The sequence below is a fragment of the Bos grunniens genome, chromosome 19, assembly GCF_055505025.1.
Source record: "Bos grunniens cultivar Pamir isolate PY7600 chromosome 19, Bosgru_T2T1.0, whole genome shotgun sequence".
Classification (NCBI taxonomy): domain Eukaryota; kingdom Metazoa; phylum Chordata; class Mammalia; order Artiodactyla; family Bovidae; genus Bos; species Bos grunniens.
The window spans coordinates 15031874-15051511 of NC_141183.1; the positions used below are offsets into that span (position 1 = coordinate 15031874).

Genomic DNA, 19638 nt, shown 5'->3' on the forward strand with positions numbered 1-19638 from the left:
TACTGCTGAACTATTAAATATATATATATATATATATATATATATGTATGTATTGAAGTGTAGTTGACTTACAATGTTTCAGGTGCAGAGCAAGATGATTCAGTTGTACAAATACACATATATTATTTTTGAAATTATTTTCCATTTTAGGTTATTACTCACTGAACTATTTTTTCCTGATGTTGTCCTTTGTTCCTGCATCCCCTCACTTTCCTTGTGTGTGTGTGCTTAGATGCTCGGTTGTGTCCAAGTCTTCGCAACCCTATGGACTGTAGCCCACCAGGGTCCTCTGTCCATGGGATTCTCCAGGCAAGAATACTGGAGTGAGTTGCCATTTCCTCCTCCAGGGGATCTTTCCAACCCAAAGATCACACCCAGGCCTCTTGCCTTGCAGGCAGATGCTTTACCATCGAGTCACCAGGGAAGCACCTTATTTGACATGCTGTAAATAAGTGTTGCACTTTGCCTTCATCACAATCTAGTGTCAGTAAATTGGCTCTGCTTCCAGGTGGGCGAGCGGACCTGAGTTCAGTTTAATAATTATACAGTCCCTTGAACATGGTAAACGTTTGATAATTGCTATTGAATTCCTTGTTCTGAATCTTCTTGTTTGTGTAACTGGATCAGTAAGATGCTTTCCATCCTGCTTTGGCGAGGTCTGTTGTGTGAGCCCTGGTCTCCCCTTTTCTTGTTCTAGATTAAGACCCAAATAACCCTTGCTATGGACTTGATGGGTCAGGTGGTAAAGAATCTGCCTGCAATGCAGGAGACTCGGGTTCGATCCCTGATTTGGGAGGATCCTTGGGAGAAGGGAATAGCAACCCACTCCAGTTTTCTTGCCTGGAGAATTCCAGGGACAGAGAAGCCTGGTGGGCTACAGGCCATGGGGTCGCAGAGTCGGACACAACTGAGCAATTAACATACACACACACAACCCTTGTTAACTGTCTTCTAATGTCTCTCAAATGCCTGTCTTTTGCTCTAACTCTCCTCCTGAAGCATCTCACTCTGCTGCCTGGTAAGAAAGCCCAGCCTGACTCTACTGCCCATCCTGCCTGCCCTGCTTACCTCCCACAGTTCCTCCAGGTAGAAGTCAGCACGAGCTCACCGATAGGTCAGCTGGGGCTTCCAGGAAGCCACACATGGTTTTCCTTTCTCCAGGCTTTTGTTCAGATCTTCCTTTCCCCCAAGACTATCCTTCCCCTTGTCAAATCTGACAAATGGTCCAGCCCAGATACCCCTTCTTCCATGAAACCCTCCCTGTTCTATCTATTCCATTCCTTTCCTTTCACCAGACCCGTCTTTCTCATGAACACCATCAGTTCAGTTCAGTTCAGTCACTCAGTCATGTCTGACTCTTTGCGACCCTATGAATTGCAGCACGCCAGGCCTCTCTGTCTATCACCAACTCCCGGAGTTCACTCAAACTCACATCCATCGAGTCGGTGATGCCATCCAGCCATCTCATCCTCTGTTGTCCCCTTTCCCTCCTGCCCCCAATCCCTCCCAGCATCAGGGTCTTTTCCAATGAGTCAACTCTTCACATGAGGTGGCCAAAGTACTGGAGTTTCAGCTTTAGCATCATTCCTTCCAAAGAACACCCAGGGCTGATCTCCTTCAGAATGGACTGGTTGGATCTCCTTGCAGTCCAAGGGACTATCAAGAGTCTTCTCCAACACCACAGTTCAAAAACATCAATTCTTCGGCGCTGAGCTTTCTTCACAGTCCAACTCTCGCATCCATACGTGACCACTGGAAAAGCCATAGCCTTGACTAGACGGAACTTTGTTGGCAAAATAATATCTCTGCTTTTCAATATGCTATCTAGGTTGGTCACAACTTTTCTTCCAAGGAGTAAGCGTCTTTTAATTTCATGGCTGCAGTCACCATCTTCAGTGATTTTGGAGCCCCCAAAATTAAATTCTGACACTGTTCCCCCATCTGTTTCCCATGAACACTATAGTTCTCTTTTAAAGTTTATTCCTAAAAAAAAAAAAAAAAAGTTTATTCCTGCCTTCTTGCAGTTTTCACAGTTGGCCTTATACTTTGATGTTCTCTGTGCACATCGTATTACCTTTGGTGTTGTATAGTCAGTAAGTTGTGCCCAACTCTTTGCGACACCATGTACTGTAGCCCACCAAGCTCCTCTGTCCATGGAATTTCCCAGGCAAGAATACTGGAGTGAGTTACCATTTCCTTCCCCAGGGGATCTTTCCAACCCAGAGATTGAACCGTGGTCTCCTGCATAGCAGGCAGATTCTTTACCATCTGAGCCACCAGGGGATGCCCTCGATGGTATTTGTTAAAAGAATGCATGAATAAATGAGTGAATGAGTGGGAACCTTGCAAGGTCAAAGATGAAGTCACCCTCAAAATGAAGAGGATGAAATTATAAAGTTTTTTCTGCTCTAAAATTTGGTTCTACCTGTGAATGAGCTCTCTTACAAAAAAAGGAGAGAGAGAGAGAATAGGTAAGGTTTATATCTTGAGCCTTAAGAAACACAGTCTGGAAGGAGGAAAAAGAGTAGATAGACAACAGGAAAACTAGAAAATAGTACTCTCCAAGAAGGAAAAGTTCAAGATAAAAGGACTGTTAACATACCTGGGGGAATTCCGTAGCGGCCTAGTGGTTAGTCTTACTGCTGAGGGCCCCTGGTTCGGCCCCTGGTTCAATCCCTGGTTGGGGAACTAAAATCCCACAAACCTCATGGCCCGGCCAAAAACAAACGAAAAACGAGAGAGGGCCAGAGTGAAAACGATGAAGCAAGCCCGCTGGGATTATACCGGAGGAAGAATGTTTATGAGCTGCTTGAGAGTACTTTCCAGAGAGTTCTGTGAAAATCAGCCAGACTCCAGGGGATTAGGAGGCATTGGAGGCACTACGAGAGGATGGCCGTTTCCATGTTGGCGCTGAAGCAGCCCTTTGAGAATATTAAACTCTTTGACCATCTGATGCGAAGAGCCAACTCACTGGCAAAGACCCTGATGCTGGGAATGACTGAAGGCAGGAGGAGAAGGGGACGACAGAAGGTGAGGCGGTTGGATGGCGTCACCGACTCAGTGGACATGAGTTTGAGCAAGCTCCGGGAGACGGTGAGGGACAGGGAGGCCTGGGGCACTGCAATCCATGTGGCCGCAAAGAGTGGAGACAGCTGAGCGACTGAACTGCCACACTGGTACCACTGTGGGTGCTTCACCATGGTGGCATACAGACTCAGCACAAATGGGTGTTTCATATAATGCAACCTCTCAGAGGCAAGTGAACAAATAATCAGTCAGGACTGGCCTGAGCTCCCTCCTGGGGCAGAAACCCAAGGGAAAGTCCACTCTTCTCTCCCACGTGGCTGCTCGGGGACTTTTGTGGGTTGTGCTTTTGCACAACCAACCCCCAGTTGAGAGACTTACATGTTATTGGAGGCAATGCCCTTTATCATCACATATTTGTACAAACTTCTGGTTGTTAATAGTATTCCAGGGACATGGCAGCCTGGGCTCCTGCTTAACCACCTTTATGGGCCACACAATGGGCACTTTGTCACAATGCTGGGGGACGGGCAAGAATAACAGCCGGTGAAGGTGGAACACTGCAGCAGTCATGTTGATAGCTGAGTTCTTTTCTTTCTTCCTTTTTTAAAAAATAATATTCTTTTTTGTTATTGTTGTGCTGGGACTTGCCTGGGAGTCCAGTGGCTAAGAATCCATCTTCCAATATAGGGAACTTGGGTTTGATCCTTGGTTGGAAACTAAGATCTCACAAGCCTTACAGTGCAGCCAAGAAGAAAAAATCTGGGTTGTGCTTCTTACTAGCTGTGTGTTACCCACCTGGCTGTTAATCTTTTAAAATTCCAACGCATCATCTGTAAAATGGGGCCAAAAACACTACCTCATAGAACTGCCGATAACATGAGCTGGTCCTGTAACACATGCGTTTTTTGCACATTTTTTAATAATAGCCAACAGCCAACAAATATTGACTGTGGATAAGAAAGAATTATTTTTGCGGTACAAGAAAAGTGCATGGTAGATTGGACTCTGTGGTAAAGAGAAGTTCTTTTAGAGTGAGTGTCACCATCCTTTCAAATCCCAGAACAGGAAGAACCAAAGTAAGAACCTTACTACCAAACTGCTCAGTGACAGCAGCTTTGAAAAAATTTCCCATTTAGCTTGCTACCAGAGAGTCTTGCTTCATCATTTTATTTATCCCTTAACTACCCCCCAACATCTGCTGTAAGTGCAAGTATGTTTGGGAGCAGTAGCAGCATGAAAATTACTAAAAAAAAAAAAAAAACAACAGTGGGTTTATTCTGATAAAGACACTGTTCCTTTGATATGGTACTGGAGCTTTCAACCGTGACCTCCCTTTCTGGTTTTACCAGATTTTCCTTTCAAGTCTCCTTCAAAAGGAACTAATCTCTCACTAAAGAGCTGTCTGCAAACTAACCTCATAATCATTTTTAAATGAAATTTTGAAGGGTTTCAAATAGAATTGAGACAGGCACAAACTTTTGCAGGCTGGGTCGTAATTTCTTCCACTAGAGGGCGAAATTTGCTAAAATAAATAAAAGGAATTACTGGTCGGAGGGATTAACACCGGACATTAGGAGTGAGCTGGATTCCAGGATCTTGGCTGCCCTTCTCAACTGCAGAAACTGGAAAACACACAGTCTCCACCCCACAGGGCTCCACCCCAGAAGATTCTGAATCAGTGGGGGGGAAGAAGGCATAAAAAGGTGTTGGAAATCTATTTTTGAAAACCTTTCCAAGTTTGGGAACCACTGATTTAGAGAGAAGTGAAGATTTTAACTCAGTTTTTCCCACCACTAGCTCTCCCCTGCTGATATATTCAGGTCCTGCTTGCTCCAGTTTTTGTTGAAAATATATTTATTAATTTATTTGGCTGCAAAAGGCCTTCACTGTGGCATGTAGGGTCTTCAGTGCATCATGAGCCCTGCGGCATGTGGACTGTCTAGTCGTGGCACGCTGGCTTAGTTGCTCTGCAACATGTGGGATCTTAGTTCCCCCATCAGGGATTGAACCCATGTTCCCTGTACTGCAAGGCAGCTTCTTTAACCATTGGCCCACCAGGGAAGTCACATGATGAACATATATTTTAACCTTGGTGGAAAAAGAGGGCTTATCTTTACCCTAAAACCATGACCTTTGCTTTAGGTAGAGGATGCTATTTAATACAACTTCCAGAAAGGTCATTTACTGACCATTTTCCAGTCTTTTCTATGGTCAGGTCCACTTCAAAGGCACCCTATAGAAGTATTTCCATTTCTGTCTGTATTTATCAGCGATGCCAGCTTTTGCTTTATCACAAGCAAAAAACTCTCTAAAACAATACTTGACTATTGAACAAGACTGTGGGCAATGCTGCCATAAATAAAACCAGCACTTATCAGGATGAGTTGCCAATCAAGTGGAGACATGTACAAGACATATGGACTGATTAAGCGTAAGAAAAATTGAACTGGTGCATAAGAAATTCGGATTACCTAAAACAGTGCAATTATGGCCTGGAGATTTGGTTCAAAGAAGTACAAAATAAATATACCTTCCTGGACCCTTCTCCTTGGAATGGATTTTTTTCTTTATTAAATCTTTAAAATTGATTTATGAGTCAGATTGAGGTAAGCGTTCCCCTTTGTGTTTTATCTGCTGTGCTTACAGGGTCACAGTGACATTTTGAATTGTCAAAGGGCTTCCAGAGTTCCAGCACAGAAAGTTCCCCTCCTGGATTTACTCTATTAGAGGAAAAAAGCACCAGAGAAGGGATGTGAAAGCAGCATTATCCAGTCAAGCTTCTCATTTAACTCAACCCTGTGGTCTTACACTGGGAAGCCCAGTATGGGAAGCCCAGTGTGGGAAGCCAGGTGTGGTCTTACACATCCTGTGGTGCTCTTGCAAGCTGGACAGATAATCGTTAGAGCTCCTCCCACTTTCCATGGGCTCCTCCCACTTTCGGTGGGCTCCTCCCTGGCCACTTGGACACCCTGGCTCCAGGAATGATGGAGCTTCTGTTACTGCACATCTCTTCCCAATCCCAAACCTCCCCATCTGCATTTTGATATGCAGATAACACTTTTCAAAAATGTGTCTACTCTGTGTTCTAGTGTGTCTAGTAACAGACACACTAAAATGTGTCTAGTTACCAAGATTGATCCTCCCCTTTAAACTGATCTGTTGGATTCTCTAGCGTGAGTAGAGTTTAGTCCCTTGACTGTGACTCAGGCATATGAGGTTGGGAATGGGGAATCAGTTCAGTTCAGTTCAGTCGCTCAGTCGTGTCCGACTTTTTGCGACCCCATGAATCACAGCATGCCCTTATGGCAGAAAGTGAAGAGGAATGGGGGATATTGTTGGTGAATTTTGTTGATGGGATTTTAGTTTACTATGAGCATTTCCTTCCCCCCCCCCCAATATGTATTTATTTGGCTGCACCAGGTCTTGGTTGCAGATCTTTGATCTTCGATCTTTGTTGTAGCATGCGGGATCTTTAGTTGCTACATGCAAATTCTTAGTTGCAGAGCGTGGGATCTGGTTCCCCGACCAAGGATCGAACCCAAGACCCCTGCATTGGGAGCATGGAGTCTTAGCCCCTGGACCACCAAGGAAGTCCTGTCTGCATTTCTGTCTGCTGTAATGAGATAAGATTGGCTCACATATATCCAGACCAGACATCTGGTCAGTCTTCCACCACTACTTTTTTTTTTTTAATTGAAGTAAACTCCAGGAGATAGTGAAGGACAGGGAAGCCTGGTGTGCTGCAGTCCATGGGTCACAAAGAGTTGGACGTGACTGGGTGACTGAACAACAATAATTGAAGTACAGTTGATTTACAGTGTTGTGTTAGTTTTAGGTGTACAGCACAGTGATTCATGTGTGTGTGTGTGTACTTCAGATTCTTTTCCATTATAGGTTATTACAAGATATTGAACACAGTCCCGACTACTTCTTTGTTTTCCCTAGCATTGCTTACTTGTTTCCCCTAAACCCTGAAAAATCTTGGACTGTCATATGAACAAGTCAAGAAAAATTAGAGAAGTTGCTATCCTTGTTTTCTTCTTCTCCTAGAATATAGGAATGTGCTTCCAATCTCTGTCTTGTCACAGTGTCCTCTCTCCCAGTTTTCACCTATATAAGTGGAGGGCAGCATGGGACCCAGTGACCAAACAGCTTCCAGGCTCATTAAATGAGGTTAAGAGCCCATAGCCTTCAAATGGACCTTGTACTAGTCCTCAACAAACCCACTGTCTCCAAGCTTGACACATGTCAAGCTTCACAAGGTCATATCTACAAATGCCACATAAACACACATGACACCAGCAGCCAAAAATGGTTTCCTTGTTCGTAATTTTTGGCCAGTGACTTGGCCATGGTTATACCAAAGGGAATTGGTGGCTGTTGGATATGATTTGAAGGGGAATTCCTGAGGGCAAAGAAAGGGAAGAAAGGGACCTTTGGGTTAACTGAGACGCAACTGGAGGACACCGGGGATGCGAACTCAGCGATAGCCACGCGCAGAGCAGAAACGCCCGGTTTGCAGGAATCCCTCCCAGCTGCCGCCTTCGCTCAGAAGATCACCGACGATCCCACCACGGCGGGGCTCTGGACTCAAGGCACCGCCTGTCTCCTGGCCTTTCCTGATCCAGTCTGATGCAGAGGGTCCCTAGGCGGGGGTCATTGGGACCGCCTGGGGCAGGGAATGCGCCCACGTGGCCGGGTTACCGGCCTCCACTTGCCTCAGACAAGTTCTTTGCCTCGATCACTCAGCTCCCCTAGATGCCGGACGCAGAGGCCTGGTCCTCTTCTCCCGCGGCCGTGGCCAAGGGACCCAAGGCCAGCTGGAGGCCTTTGGCACCGCCTATAACCCCGCCCCTCCCGCGACAACCCCGCCCAGACCAGCCCAATCCCCGCCCCGAGCCAGGGCCCCGCCCAATCCCAGGCCCGCCTCTAGGTCGGCCCCGCCTCCGGCCCCTCCCCGACCGGAAGAAGCGCCGGCGCCCGGCACTTATAGGGCCGGGAATGGGGGTGCCGCCACCGCCTAGTCAGCGCTGCGTCCCCTGAGTCCCGGCCGCCGCCGTTCTGTCGTCGCGACGCCCCCGCCCCGTCCTCTGCCCGCCTGCCCGCACCGCCCCCCTGGAGCCGGCCGGCCGGCCAGGAGCCAGGCCGAGTCCTCGCCATGCTTGTCCGATTGCTGCTGCTGCTGCTGGCATTGCTGTTGCCCGGCCCCGGGGTGAGTGACCGGGAAGCTTGGGGTGGGGGACAGCGCGGCACGGGCTGGGGTCCGAGCCGGGAATGCGGCGGCTTGCGGCGGCGGCGGCCCCAGGCTTCGTGCGTCCGCCGGGGCGGAGGCGACGCTGGGCGGGGAGAGGCGGCCTCCTGACCGGCCGGAGTGGCGGCCACGGCCGGCCCCGCCGAGGCGTCCGCCACCCAGGGGCCTCGCGGGCCGGCGCGGCTGTCACGAGCAGCGCCTCCCGGGCCGCGTGCTCTCCGACGCAACTTTGTGTCGTCCTGGCCGCACCTCAGGGTGTCCAGAAGGCCCGGGGCCCTTGGGAGGCCGTCCCACCTGTCGGACCCTTTCCACAGGTGGGAGCCGGCTTGGCCTGGCGGTGGCCGCGGAGGGAGGGCAGGAAGGGCCCTGTGACCAAGGGGAAGGGAATGTCTTGCGTTTATAATCCTCGCTTGAACTTTGCAAAATGCGATAACTTTGGGAAACAAATGCCACTGAAAGTGGCTAAGCATTCTTTCCCCAAGAGTTTGATTCTGCTTACCTGCCTTGCAGGTTTCTTGGTATTGGAGGCAGCGGGCTTCCTTTGGGGGCAGCAAGACTTCCTTAAGCAGGTTAAGCGGTGGGAATGGGACTCGTTTTTAAAAACCCCATATGGGACAGCGGTGAAGCCGCTCCTTAACTTTAAACGACTGTCTCCTGGTGGGAGAACACCGTGGGGCTGTCCGAAACGTCTTTTCATCTTTTTTTTCTTTTTTCTCTGTAGAGAAGAGCCTGGTTTACATTTATTTAACGATTTCAGGCCTTCTATCAGGCTGTGGACTCGGACACCTTGGCTGGGAGGACATTTTGTGGACAAACTCGGCTTTTTTTTCTTCCTCCTTCTGGTTGAAAGAACCTAATTTAGGTTTTTGTTTTTTTTTTTTAATGTATTGTTCAGGATGTGGGCATGGCACACTGGAGCAGGTTCTATTTAATGATCTCCACTGTGTACTCTTTAATATGGTGTATCAGGTACTAGGTGTTCAGATGAAGAATGGACACGTGTGTCCCTGAGTGCCATAGCGTGAACTCTTTGGAGGTTATGCATTTTAGGTAAATACTAGTCTGTGCTCTTGGGGTAGGTAACAAGAATTTGGAAATAGCTGAAGAAGTAGGAGGCCACTTTTTTCAAATTCTTTTTTTTTTTTAAAGGAAAATTTATACACACTCCACAAAAGTCATGTAAGTTTTCCTTCTAGTTGAGGGGGAAAAAAAATCCACTTTCTCAACAGGAATCAGGTTTTGAACTTGAACATTTCATCTTGGATTGGTTAATTGGTGCCTGGCATCCGTTCACAAAAAAGAGTGTAAAGAAAATGACCAAAATGTGTGACATGGAAACCAATCATTTCATATCATCATTGTGTTTATGGTTTTCTTTGCCACCTCTTTTCGTTTACTGTTCTGTCACTGGACTCTAGTGTTTCAGTTATTGAATAACTTTGGCTAAAGAACCAAAAATAACTGTAGCCTTTAACTGGGACTATAGTTTCAGTTCATGTAAATATTTCGAAGTTGTATTTAGAATCCAAGATTCCCAGAGTTCTTGGTAAAAGAGTTCAGACCCTTATCAAAAGGTTATGTTTGAGTGTAACAGCTCTTTAGGGAAAAGGTCAGAATTGCACTCCCAGAATTACCTACCAGTAAAAATTTCGATCCCCAAACATAGTGGGAATTGTTATTTTTTTAAATCTTTTTTTCCTTTAATTAACTCTTGGCTGTGCTGGGTCTTCATTGCTGTGCCTGAGCTTCTCATTGCAGTGGCTTCTCTTGTTGAGGAGCACTGGCTCAGTAGCTGCGGCACACGGGCTTAGCTGCTCTGTGGCATGTGGGATCTTCCCAGACCAGGATCGAACCCGTGTTCCCTGCATCAGCAGGTGGACTCTTATCCACTGCACCAGCAGAGAATCTGGGAATTATTATTTTGAAGTTCTAAATGCAGAGTTTGCAGTTAAACTAGGCTGCAGTGATGTTGCATGCAGAGTGTAGTGGCTGTAAAATCAGACAAACCTGAGTGCTTTCCGGTCTCTTGGTAGCTGTATCCTCAGAGTCTTTGAGACTCTCTTTCCTGATCTGTGAAATGGGGACAGCTGACACACTCCCATGTGTGAAGAGACCTGGCACATCACATTAGATAATAATGTAAATTCTTCTTGCCATCCCATCCCCCAGAAGGTGTTTTTTACTCATAAGTCATCATTTTTAAATGTTATACAATGCCTGGGCAGGGGATATTTTTTTGATGCTGTTTCTTTTTGATTGATGAAGTAACTAGTGCAGCGGAGGCAATATTGTGATTCTCCTTCAGTGTGTGTCTTAGCCAGACATCCACAAGCCAAGATCTAGGCTACTGGACCTAAAATGCAGTTATGTCAGTGTTTCTAAGCACCCAAGCCTGTCTTGTTAATCCAGAAGGTGCTTTATCCAGTCAGTGAGTTTCCTCCTCCTCCCTGGACCTGGGTCTTGTGCCTGATGTTGGTTTGTGGTGCATCGTTGCCGTCACATCATCGCTGCCCTGTGGCCCTCATTGCGCCACGTTTGGGTGTCACCTCTCTCAAGTACCAAGGAGATCTGCGGAATGCGAGGCAGGGCACTTTCTTCAGGGTACTTTAGGATATGTGATCTCTTTTATTGAGCTGATGTTTGGGTTTTAGAGGGGACTAAACAAAGTCCCGGAGAAGTGTCCACAAAAACACACTGAGACGTTAAGTCTTACCTAGAAATGGCCCTGCTTCTCATTTATTCTGATACTTATTACCTGCATGAATTATCCTCATAGGAGGTCTCGAGTATATATACTATGAAGGAGAGTGTCTCCTGAAGCTCACGTTCAAGACTGCTGATCGTGAAATTAGACTGTAGTGCGCATTCGTCTGTTTTGTTTTTTTAACTTGCATGCCCATGTGGCTCTCCACAGTGATACAACTTCTAAATTCACAAGAGAAAATGTGTATGAGAGTGATTCTTGCGTAAGTTTGATGGTAAACCGTATTCCTGAATATAAAAGCCAGTGAGCCACATAAAGGTTTCCTCCTGTCTGAGCCGAATAGTACCACCTGCATGGGCCTCTTGGGAATTTTTGCCTGCCTTTGATGGCAACTCTTGTTTTCCAGGTTGAATACTCATAGGATAACTATTTCAGTTTCATTGGAAACCTCTTTGGTTTGGGGAATCCACAGTAATATTTAGGTTTAATACTGTGTGTGTTTTATCATGATCAAATGTTTTCCCTAAAGAGATGATATAGGGGAGAAAAGCCTAATGTATCATTTTGATGGATTCCGTTTTTATTATGCACGCATAACTTGGGGCCCGTAACCTAGCAATATGATTAGAGTGTGATGCTGGCTTAAAAAACAGGGACAGTGAATCATAGTCTTTGAATAATAAACATGCTGGTTGGCTGTATTTCTCAGGGGCTGGGGATTTTTTTTCCCCCCCTTGTTTTTTCTTTACCTATATGCCATGTTTGGTTTCAGAGTTTGCTGCCTCAGAGCAACAAGCGTTTAGAGATATTTAAATGAGTGAGTGCACCAGGACACATGTGGACTAGGAAAAGTAGAACTTAAGACCCGCCCTCCCCTCAAACACCAAACAAAGTCCCAAGGTCCTTGCATACATGACTTTTAAAAATTTTCACTTTTACACAGGCTCTGCATCACTTCTGATTATCTTACGATCTTTGTTCACGTACAAACACACAGCAAGTCGAACAGTATAAAAGAGGGTTCTGTATTTTTGTTCAGTTGTTGTTTTTTTTTCCCCACAAAACGTGTCCTGTGACCTGTTAGGAAATATTTTGAGTGCACCACTGCGTCTGTCAGTTTCAGCAGCACCTTAGTAAACCACCACCCACGCAGAAAGCATTTGAGCCTTCTGTGTCAGCCTCAGGGTAGGGACGGGGGTCAAAACTGACCAGGGCTAACGTGGTAACAAGCCGTGCTTTGCCTAGTGGTCACCCTACTGGGGTCATTTGGGTTGTTTCCAGTTATTCCACTATTGTAAGAAAGGTAGGTTTCCTTTTCTTCAAATCCTTTGTGTTTGGTGCTTTCTGTATAATAACATGGGAAGATTTGAGAAAACCTCTCAAGTATTCATATGTATGGTAGAAAGAAGAGTTAGAAAATATAGTCTAAATTTAAAAAATAAACACAATAAACCTATAATTCTATTACCCAAACATTACTTCTGTTAACATTTTAACATCTTTCAGTTCAGCTCAGCAGTGTCTGACTCTTTGTGACCCCATGGACTGCAGCACGCCAGGCTTCCCTGTCCATCAGCAACTCCTGGAGCTTGCTCAAAGTCAGGTCCATCAAGTCAGTGATGCCATCCAACCATCTCTGTTGTCCCTTTGAGCTGTAACTCACATATCATAAAATTCACTTGTTTAAAATATACAATTCTGATTTTTAGTGTATTCACAGGATTGTGCAGCCATCACCACAGTCAGTTTTATGTTATTTTCATCATTCCCCAAAGAAACTCCATACCTGTTAACTGTCACTCCCCAAACCTCCCAGCCCCCAGTAACCACTGATCTCCATTTGTCTCTATAGATTTGCCTATTCTGGACATTCCATATTAATAGAATCATTCCACATGTGGTCTTTCATGTATGGCTTCTTTCACTTCATGTAACATTTTCAGGGTTCATCCGTCTTATGGCCTGTATCAGTGCTTTTTTTCCTTTTTATTGATGAATGATATTCCGTTAGGACTTCCCTAGTGGCTCAGTGGTAAGGTATCCACCTGCAATGCAGCAGATATGTTTGATCCCTTGGTGGGGAATATGCCCTGGAGAAGGAAATGGCAACTCACTCCAGCCGGGCTACAGTCCACGGGGTAGAAAAGAATCAGACAGGACTTGGTGACTAAACAACAATATTTCGTTATGTGGATATACCCCATTTTGTACATCAATTCTTCATTTGATGGACACAGGTTTTTTCCCCTTTTTGGCTATTATGAATAATGCTGCTGTGAATGTTTAGGTACAAATTTTTGAATGGCCGTGTATTTTTTATATTTCTTGGGTATATACTGAAGAGTGGGATTTCTAGGTCATGTTGTAACTTTCTGTCTAACCTTTTGAGGAACTGGCAAACCATTTGCCAAAGCAACTACACTATTTTAACCGTCCCACCTGCAGTTTAGGAAGGCTTCAGTTTCTCACCAACGCTTAATATCTTTTTTGTTTTTTGTTTTTGTAAATTACAGTTGTTCTAGTGGGTGTGAAATCGTATCTCATTATGGTTTTGGTTTGCATTTCTCTGATGACTAGTCTATTAATATCTTGATATATGTCCTTCTGGACATTTTTATGTGCTCACTTTGCATAAATTATGCTTTTCTTCCCCAAACTTAGATCTTACTGGGTCAGTAAATTTAATTCTACAACATTATTCTCACTGGCTGCTTCCCTGTATATAGCTCACTGTAATACTTCTCTGAATGGGTATACCGTAATTTGACCACTCAACCATTTAGATATTCAGGCTGCTTTTAATTTTCATTACTATGAACAGTTGTGATAAACCTTACTGCTAAACTCCAGAGCCCATCTTAACTGCTTAATTATTACCTTGGGATAAATTCCTAGGACTAGAATTTGCTGGTCATATGTATTCTTTAAGAGCTCCCTCCTCCAGCCCCCAAGCAATAGTAGATGTTTTAAAAAGCACAAACCAACCTTAAATTGGTTTCTTGATAGCCATTTTAAAGTAAGCTTTAAAGTGTTTCCTTTTAGCAGGGTGGGTTTAATGTCTGCAAACGGAATGTGTAGGTTTTATTTTGCTTATATTTCGAAGACCTGAATAACCACAGCAGTTCCTTCATGATGCCCTATGTACCTACAAACCTATCGAGAAATGTTAATTAATATAGGTCCTCTGGTCTGCCGTGGTTTCAGATCAGCTTTCTAGCAGATGTGGCTTCAGAAATACCTTGGCATTATTCTTTGAGTTTGATTTTATGGGTAGCCCACCCTCTACAGAAAAGATTGTTGCTGTTTTTTTTTTTTTCTTTGCTGTGCCACAAAGCTTGCAGGATCTTAGTTCCCTGACCAGGGATTAAACCCTGGCCTCGGCAGTGGAGGCATGGAGTCCTTCACTGGACTGCCAGGGAATTCCCACGATTCTTTTGATAGTTGATTAGGAGGCCATTTAAAATTTCGACTCAAAACTGTTTATAAATCAAAAATTGATGCATTGTTTGTCTCTTTTGGAGGTCACAGTTCTTAAACCATTAGCTTGTCCATACAGCTGTTTTTCCTAGGAAAATTAATGTACCACTTGACAATAGAGTGAAATATTTGTTTTGTTTTTTCCACAAACGTACCTGAACTTTTTCATCCAAGAAAATGTGTTTTTCAAAATCATCACCCCTTCAGGGTCAGTGTTCATGTCAAACAAATCAGTCTTTTTTTAAACTTTTTTTTTAGTGTCATTTAATAATTCAACTTTAAAATGAAAAAAGGAGCCCTGAAAAAGCAAGTATTTATTTTTTTTAATTCTTAAGCTGTTTATTCTTACACAACTTAAAACATTTCCCAATTTTTCCCAGTCTCTGCTTGAATATAGCTTTGACATGGCCCACACTGAAATTTTGATCAAAACTGTTATTACTTAGCTTGATTGCATGATTTATAAAGGGCACTTGGATTTTTGGCTGTTTCTAAAAACTAATGAGAGACTTTCTACCTCTTAGAGGATTCAAAAGTATATTCTTTGAAGAAAATTTCCGAAAAGCTCCAGATGTATTGTGAGCAGCGAGCGCATGTATGGATAAATGCATAGCTTCCCATCAGAGTATGTTTGGCTTCCCAGGTGGCTCAGTGGTGAAATAATCCACCTGCAATGCAGAAGACATGGGTTCGATCCCTGGGTTGGGAAGATTCCTGGGGAAGGAACTGGCAAGCCACTCCAGTATTCTTGCCTGGAGAATCCCGTGGACAGAGGAACCTGGTGGGCTACAGTCCATGGGGTCCCAAAAAGTCAGACACCACTTAGTGACTAAACAGCAACAACAGAGAGTATGTTAGACTCCTAGAACAGATCTTGCTGGTTTAGACCGATAAATCTTTTAAAAACATATTTGTTTCTTTAGTTAGTTATTTGGCTATGCCTTATCTTAGTTGCAGCATGTGGGATCTAGTTCCCTGACCAGGGATTGAACCTGGGCTCCCTACATTGGGAGTGTGGACCCTTAGCCACTGGACCACCAGGGAAGTCCCACTGAGTCTTAATATTTTCCCCACCCTGCCCCCACCTAAGGAATGGGATGCATGACCATCAGTGACAGTGGTGGGAGCAGGTTAGAACCTTCGAGGGTGGTATTTTGGGGCAGGTACTACCCTCACCCAGGCATCACCACTGCCCTCCCACGTGAATAGTCACTGCCTTGCTGTGTTCCCATGGCAGATAGATGAGGAAGCTGAGGCCAGACAGAGCTTATGACCTGTCCATGGTCATGGGCCAGCGAGGGAACTGAACCTTGAATCCGATCCTCCTGCTTCCCTTTGAAGAGCAGCCCCTGCAGTGCTTACGTTCTGGTATGTTTGTTAGAACAAACCCGAGGACTGACCGAGCGATGTTGCAGTGAGAGATGGGATCCAGAGAAGGAGTGAAAAGAGACTTTGCTGTAGGCTTGGGGAGATGCTCCAATGGTCTCCATCCTCCCAGGAGAGTCGCAGCCTCTCAACCTTCGTTTCAACCTGAGAAAGATGCACGCAGGAAAAAAAAAAAAAAGAAAGATGCACGCAGCTTTTGGGTGAAAACGCTGCCTTCTGAGCATCTCCATCGGGAGCATTGACTGCATCCATCGATCATGGGGACAGTGCAGGTGAAGAGGCTCTTACACCAAACCTGCCATTTAAGCTCGATTCTTTGCTTGAGGTCTAATAATATCCAAGCAGGTGCATGTCTTTCTGTAAGGTCTTGCCCCAGAATATTTCTGAAATAGCAAAACCGAAAGTTCACGTCTTAGAAGCCTTTAACTAGAGTTGCTCCTCCCTACTGTAGTCAGAGCTTTGGGCAAGGGGTCCCGAAAAGCCAGAACTGTCTAATGGTCAGGCTGCGTCTGGGGTGCGGGTTGACTTTGCAGAGGCCCACCTCCCACCAGGTTCTGGCACCAGGATTTGGGTGTGTGGTGACATGAGAGGGAGTAGGCTTGGCCCTTGGGCCACCGTGGAGGGAACTTGCTTAGCTCAGGTGGGTCTCAGGAGAGGGTGGTGACAGAGAGAGGAGGGAGCAGGAAGGTCCCCCTGCGTGGGGTGGCACACTTCTCCTGCCAGTTTGTCCTTGAAGGCTGGAACTGTGTCTTGCTCATCTTTGCATCCTCCCTGGCGTTTAGCACAGTGAGTCGGCCATACCCTCTGTAGCAGGCACTCAGCGAATATTGATTAGATTTCTGTTGGAGGCTCTTGAAGACCAATAAGACAAGGAGCTCTTTTATCATTGGGTGAATGGGCTATGGATTTGGAGCAGGGAATAAGGAAAATGTTGCTCTAGCTGTAATTTACATTCTTTAATGGGATCTTATCAACAGTGTTTCCTTCCACACAATGAGAGGGGTTCCAAGATACTTGCTTGGGTGGACATGACCCCCAGTGTGTAGTGCTGTCTTGATCGGCCCCTCATATCAGTCATGAGATTAATTTTCCCACTGCCAAACCCCAGGAGATAAATGGCCTGTGATTATTCCAAGTCGGTTTCATTTTTCACTCAGCATGATGTTTCACTATTAAAAAAATGAACCTTGATCCAGGGTAGTCATCTTATGTATGAAACATGATTTCCCTAGTTAGTAGACTAATTTATAATTATAATTCAAAACCACCCCTTCCTCCAAGAGATTATCTTCCCCTCTGTGTTTCAGAGTCGGGGGAACCATTGTCCTGGCTACAGGAGAGTTTGTCATGGAAACCGGATTTTTTTTTTTTTTTTCATACATTTTCTGAACAAACAGTGCCATCAGAAGCCTTGAACCTGACATCGTTGTCGATCTCCAGTTGGGTCAGGGGAGTTTGTTGACCAAAACTAACTCGGATCTCCTTCCTCTTAAAGCAAATGACCCGTGATTCCTGAGGAGCCTCTAGGAGTGAGAGAAACACCTGTTTCAGCTGCAGTGGGAATGTGTGAACTTGAGTCTGTGCTTCCCCACCCCAGCTGACTGAGTCACCTGGGACCTTTTAAAATAACCTTATGCCAAGGCCCCACTTCAGACGAATGAAATCAGAATTTCCAAGAGAGGAGGTTGGCATGCTTTCTTTAAAAAAATTTTCTTTTAATAAACTCCAGGCAGTTCTAATGTGCAGCCAGGTTGAGGCCATCAGGGAAGCCCTGCTCCTTAATCCTGGACTCAGCCAGAGTGTTCACCTGTGCCCTGTGATGTCACAGAACCCTGGAGCAGACCAGAGCCGCCGGCTTTCAGCATGTGTTATATGGAATTTAGGACTGATCCATCCTGCTAGTTAGTGGCAGAACTAGAAATAGATGGACTTGCTTGGCCGTCCAGTGGTTAAGACTCTGCACTTCCAATTCAGGGAATGCGGGTTCGATCCCTGGTTCCGTGACTTAAGATCCCACATGCAGTGCAGCCAAAGAAAAAAAGGTAGAAATAGAGAACCTAGCATTATATGTTTTCTTTATGTATATATATAAATAAAATTTATGTATTTATTTATTTTTGGCTGTGCTGGGTCTTGTTGCTGTGCAGGCTTTTCTCTGCACGTGGCTAGTGGGGCTACTCTCTAGTTGCAGTGCGTGGGCTTTTCATTGTGATGGTTTCTTTTGTTGCAGAGTACAGGCTCTAGAGCACAGGCTCAGTAGTTGTGACACACAGTTTTAGTTGCTCCTTGACATGTGGAATCTTCCTGAACCAGGGATCGAACCCTAGTCTCCTGCACTGGCAGGCGAATTCTTCACCACTAAGCCACCTGGGAAACATATTATGTGTTTTCTAGTACACTATATCCACCTTTTAAAGCGCAAGTAATTCCAGACAGACAGATATTTGTTGTTGTTGCTCTTTGAGTACTAACTACTGAATTTGCTTTTTAAAAAATCAGCTTTAACCGATAACTGGCCTTACATTCAAATACATCTCATTATTGAATTATAAGATGTTTAGAATTGCAGTTCCACTTAAGCTGATGTATTATTTTTGCCGCCTTCATACATTAAGAGGCCTGAAGGAATCTTTTCCTTTTTCCAGGTTCCTTCACATCCCCTGGTGGGTAATAAAATCTTTCTTCAAGTTTGTAGCCAGAGTGAAGTAGCCAAGGCAAGTGGGTATGGGAGAAATTTGTGGAAGGAGTGAGTTGAACTGTTAAAGTACAAGAATGAAGCATACAAAGCCAAAAGGGACTTTCTTAGCAGGGCGAGAATGTGTCCGTTGGAAATGAGTTGCCAGAGGGCCCAGTTCGTGATGTTCTCCTTCCCCTTTCTGTGGTCTGGAGTGCTGTGGGCATCTGGGTGATTATCATAGCCTGAAGGTGTTTTTTGCAGCAGGTGCACCTTTGAAAGGCCGCACCGCAGAAGGCCCCGCAGGAGATGGCCAGTCCCTGTCTTAGCCACTGCCCCTGAGTTGTTACCCAGAGAATCCTAAGAGCTGATTTAGGAACAAGAGGAAACTCACTTCTGAAACTCACTAGACTGGTCCAGACCAAATCTAAACTCTGCCGGAATCATGTTGACAGAAGTCAGTAGAAGTGGGAGGTCACTCTGTGAAGTTGGCCTCTTTTTTTTTTTTTTGGCTGCCCTATGTGGCTTGAGGGATCTTAGTTCCCTGACCAGGGTTTGAACCTGGGTCCCCTTCAGTGGGAGCACAGAGTCCTAACCACTGGACCACCAGGGAAGTCCCTGAAGACAGCCTCTGAAGGGGGCTCGGCATCTAACCTAACACTTGGGTGAGCTCCGGGCTGAGAGCTGGGTTTCCCGACCGAACTTAATCCTAGGGAAGTCCCGAGTGAGTCTGTGCTCATTAAGCAGGTAGACCAGTGTAGTTGGTCATTTTAGCTGTTTTGAAATGTCGTTTATAGGCACAGTCTTCTGTTTTCATGCATCGGGTTTTTTTGGTTTGTTTTTGGCTGTGGGATCCTAGTTCCTGTAGTGGACGTTCAGAGTCCTAACTCAACTGGAGCCGCCAGGGAAATCCCTTCACACACACTTTTGACCTACATGATAAAAACGGCTTCTTCCAGTGAGCGGGACTTGGGAGATGAGGGGCTGAGTGCTGGGAGACTTCGGCAAATGAGTCATTTCCCCTGTATTTCCTCATCTGTAAAACAGGGCCATGGAACTAGAGACCTCTTCGTGGGCCTCTTTATAAACATCTTCCAATTAGGCACCATTTAGGTTAAA

The 19638-nt window shown here is 45.3% G+C and overlaps 1 protein-coding gene and 1 non-coding gene across 3 annotated transcripts in view; one reads left to right on the plus strand and one right to left on the minus strand.

Annotated features, from left to right (window-relative positions):
* The first annotated feature begins 7918 nt into the window (after positions 1 to 7918).
* The window catches only part of ERN1 (endoplasmic reticulum to nucleus signaling 1), an 82679-nt gene continuing 70959 nt past the window's right edge, over positions 7919 to 19638 (plus strand). For both annotated transcript variants that reach the window (XM_086356939.1, XM_086356940.1), the window contains exon 1: positions 7919 to 8239. In XM_086356939.1, coding sequence (XP_086213065.1) covers positions 8186 to 8239 — 54 coding nt within the window. In that variant the 5' untranslated portion in view covers positions 7919 to 8185. The remainder of the gene's footprint in view (positions 8240 to 19638) is intronic.
* On the minus strand, positions 19060 to 19132 carry TRNAG-CCC (transfer RNA glycine (anticodon CCC)). The gene has a single exon. It is a non-coding gene; the product is annotated as a tRNA-Gly (tRNA).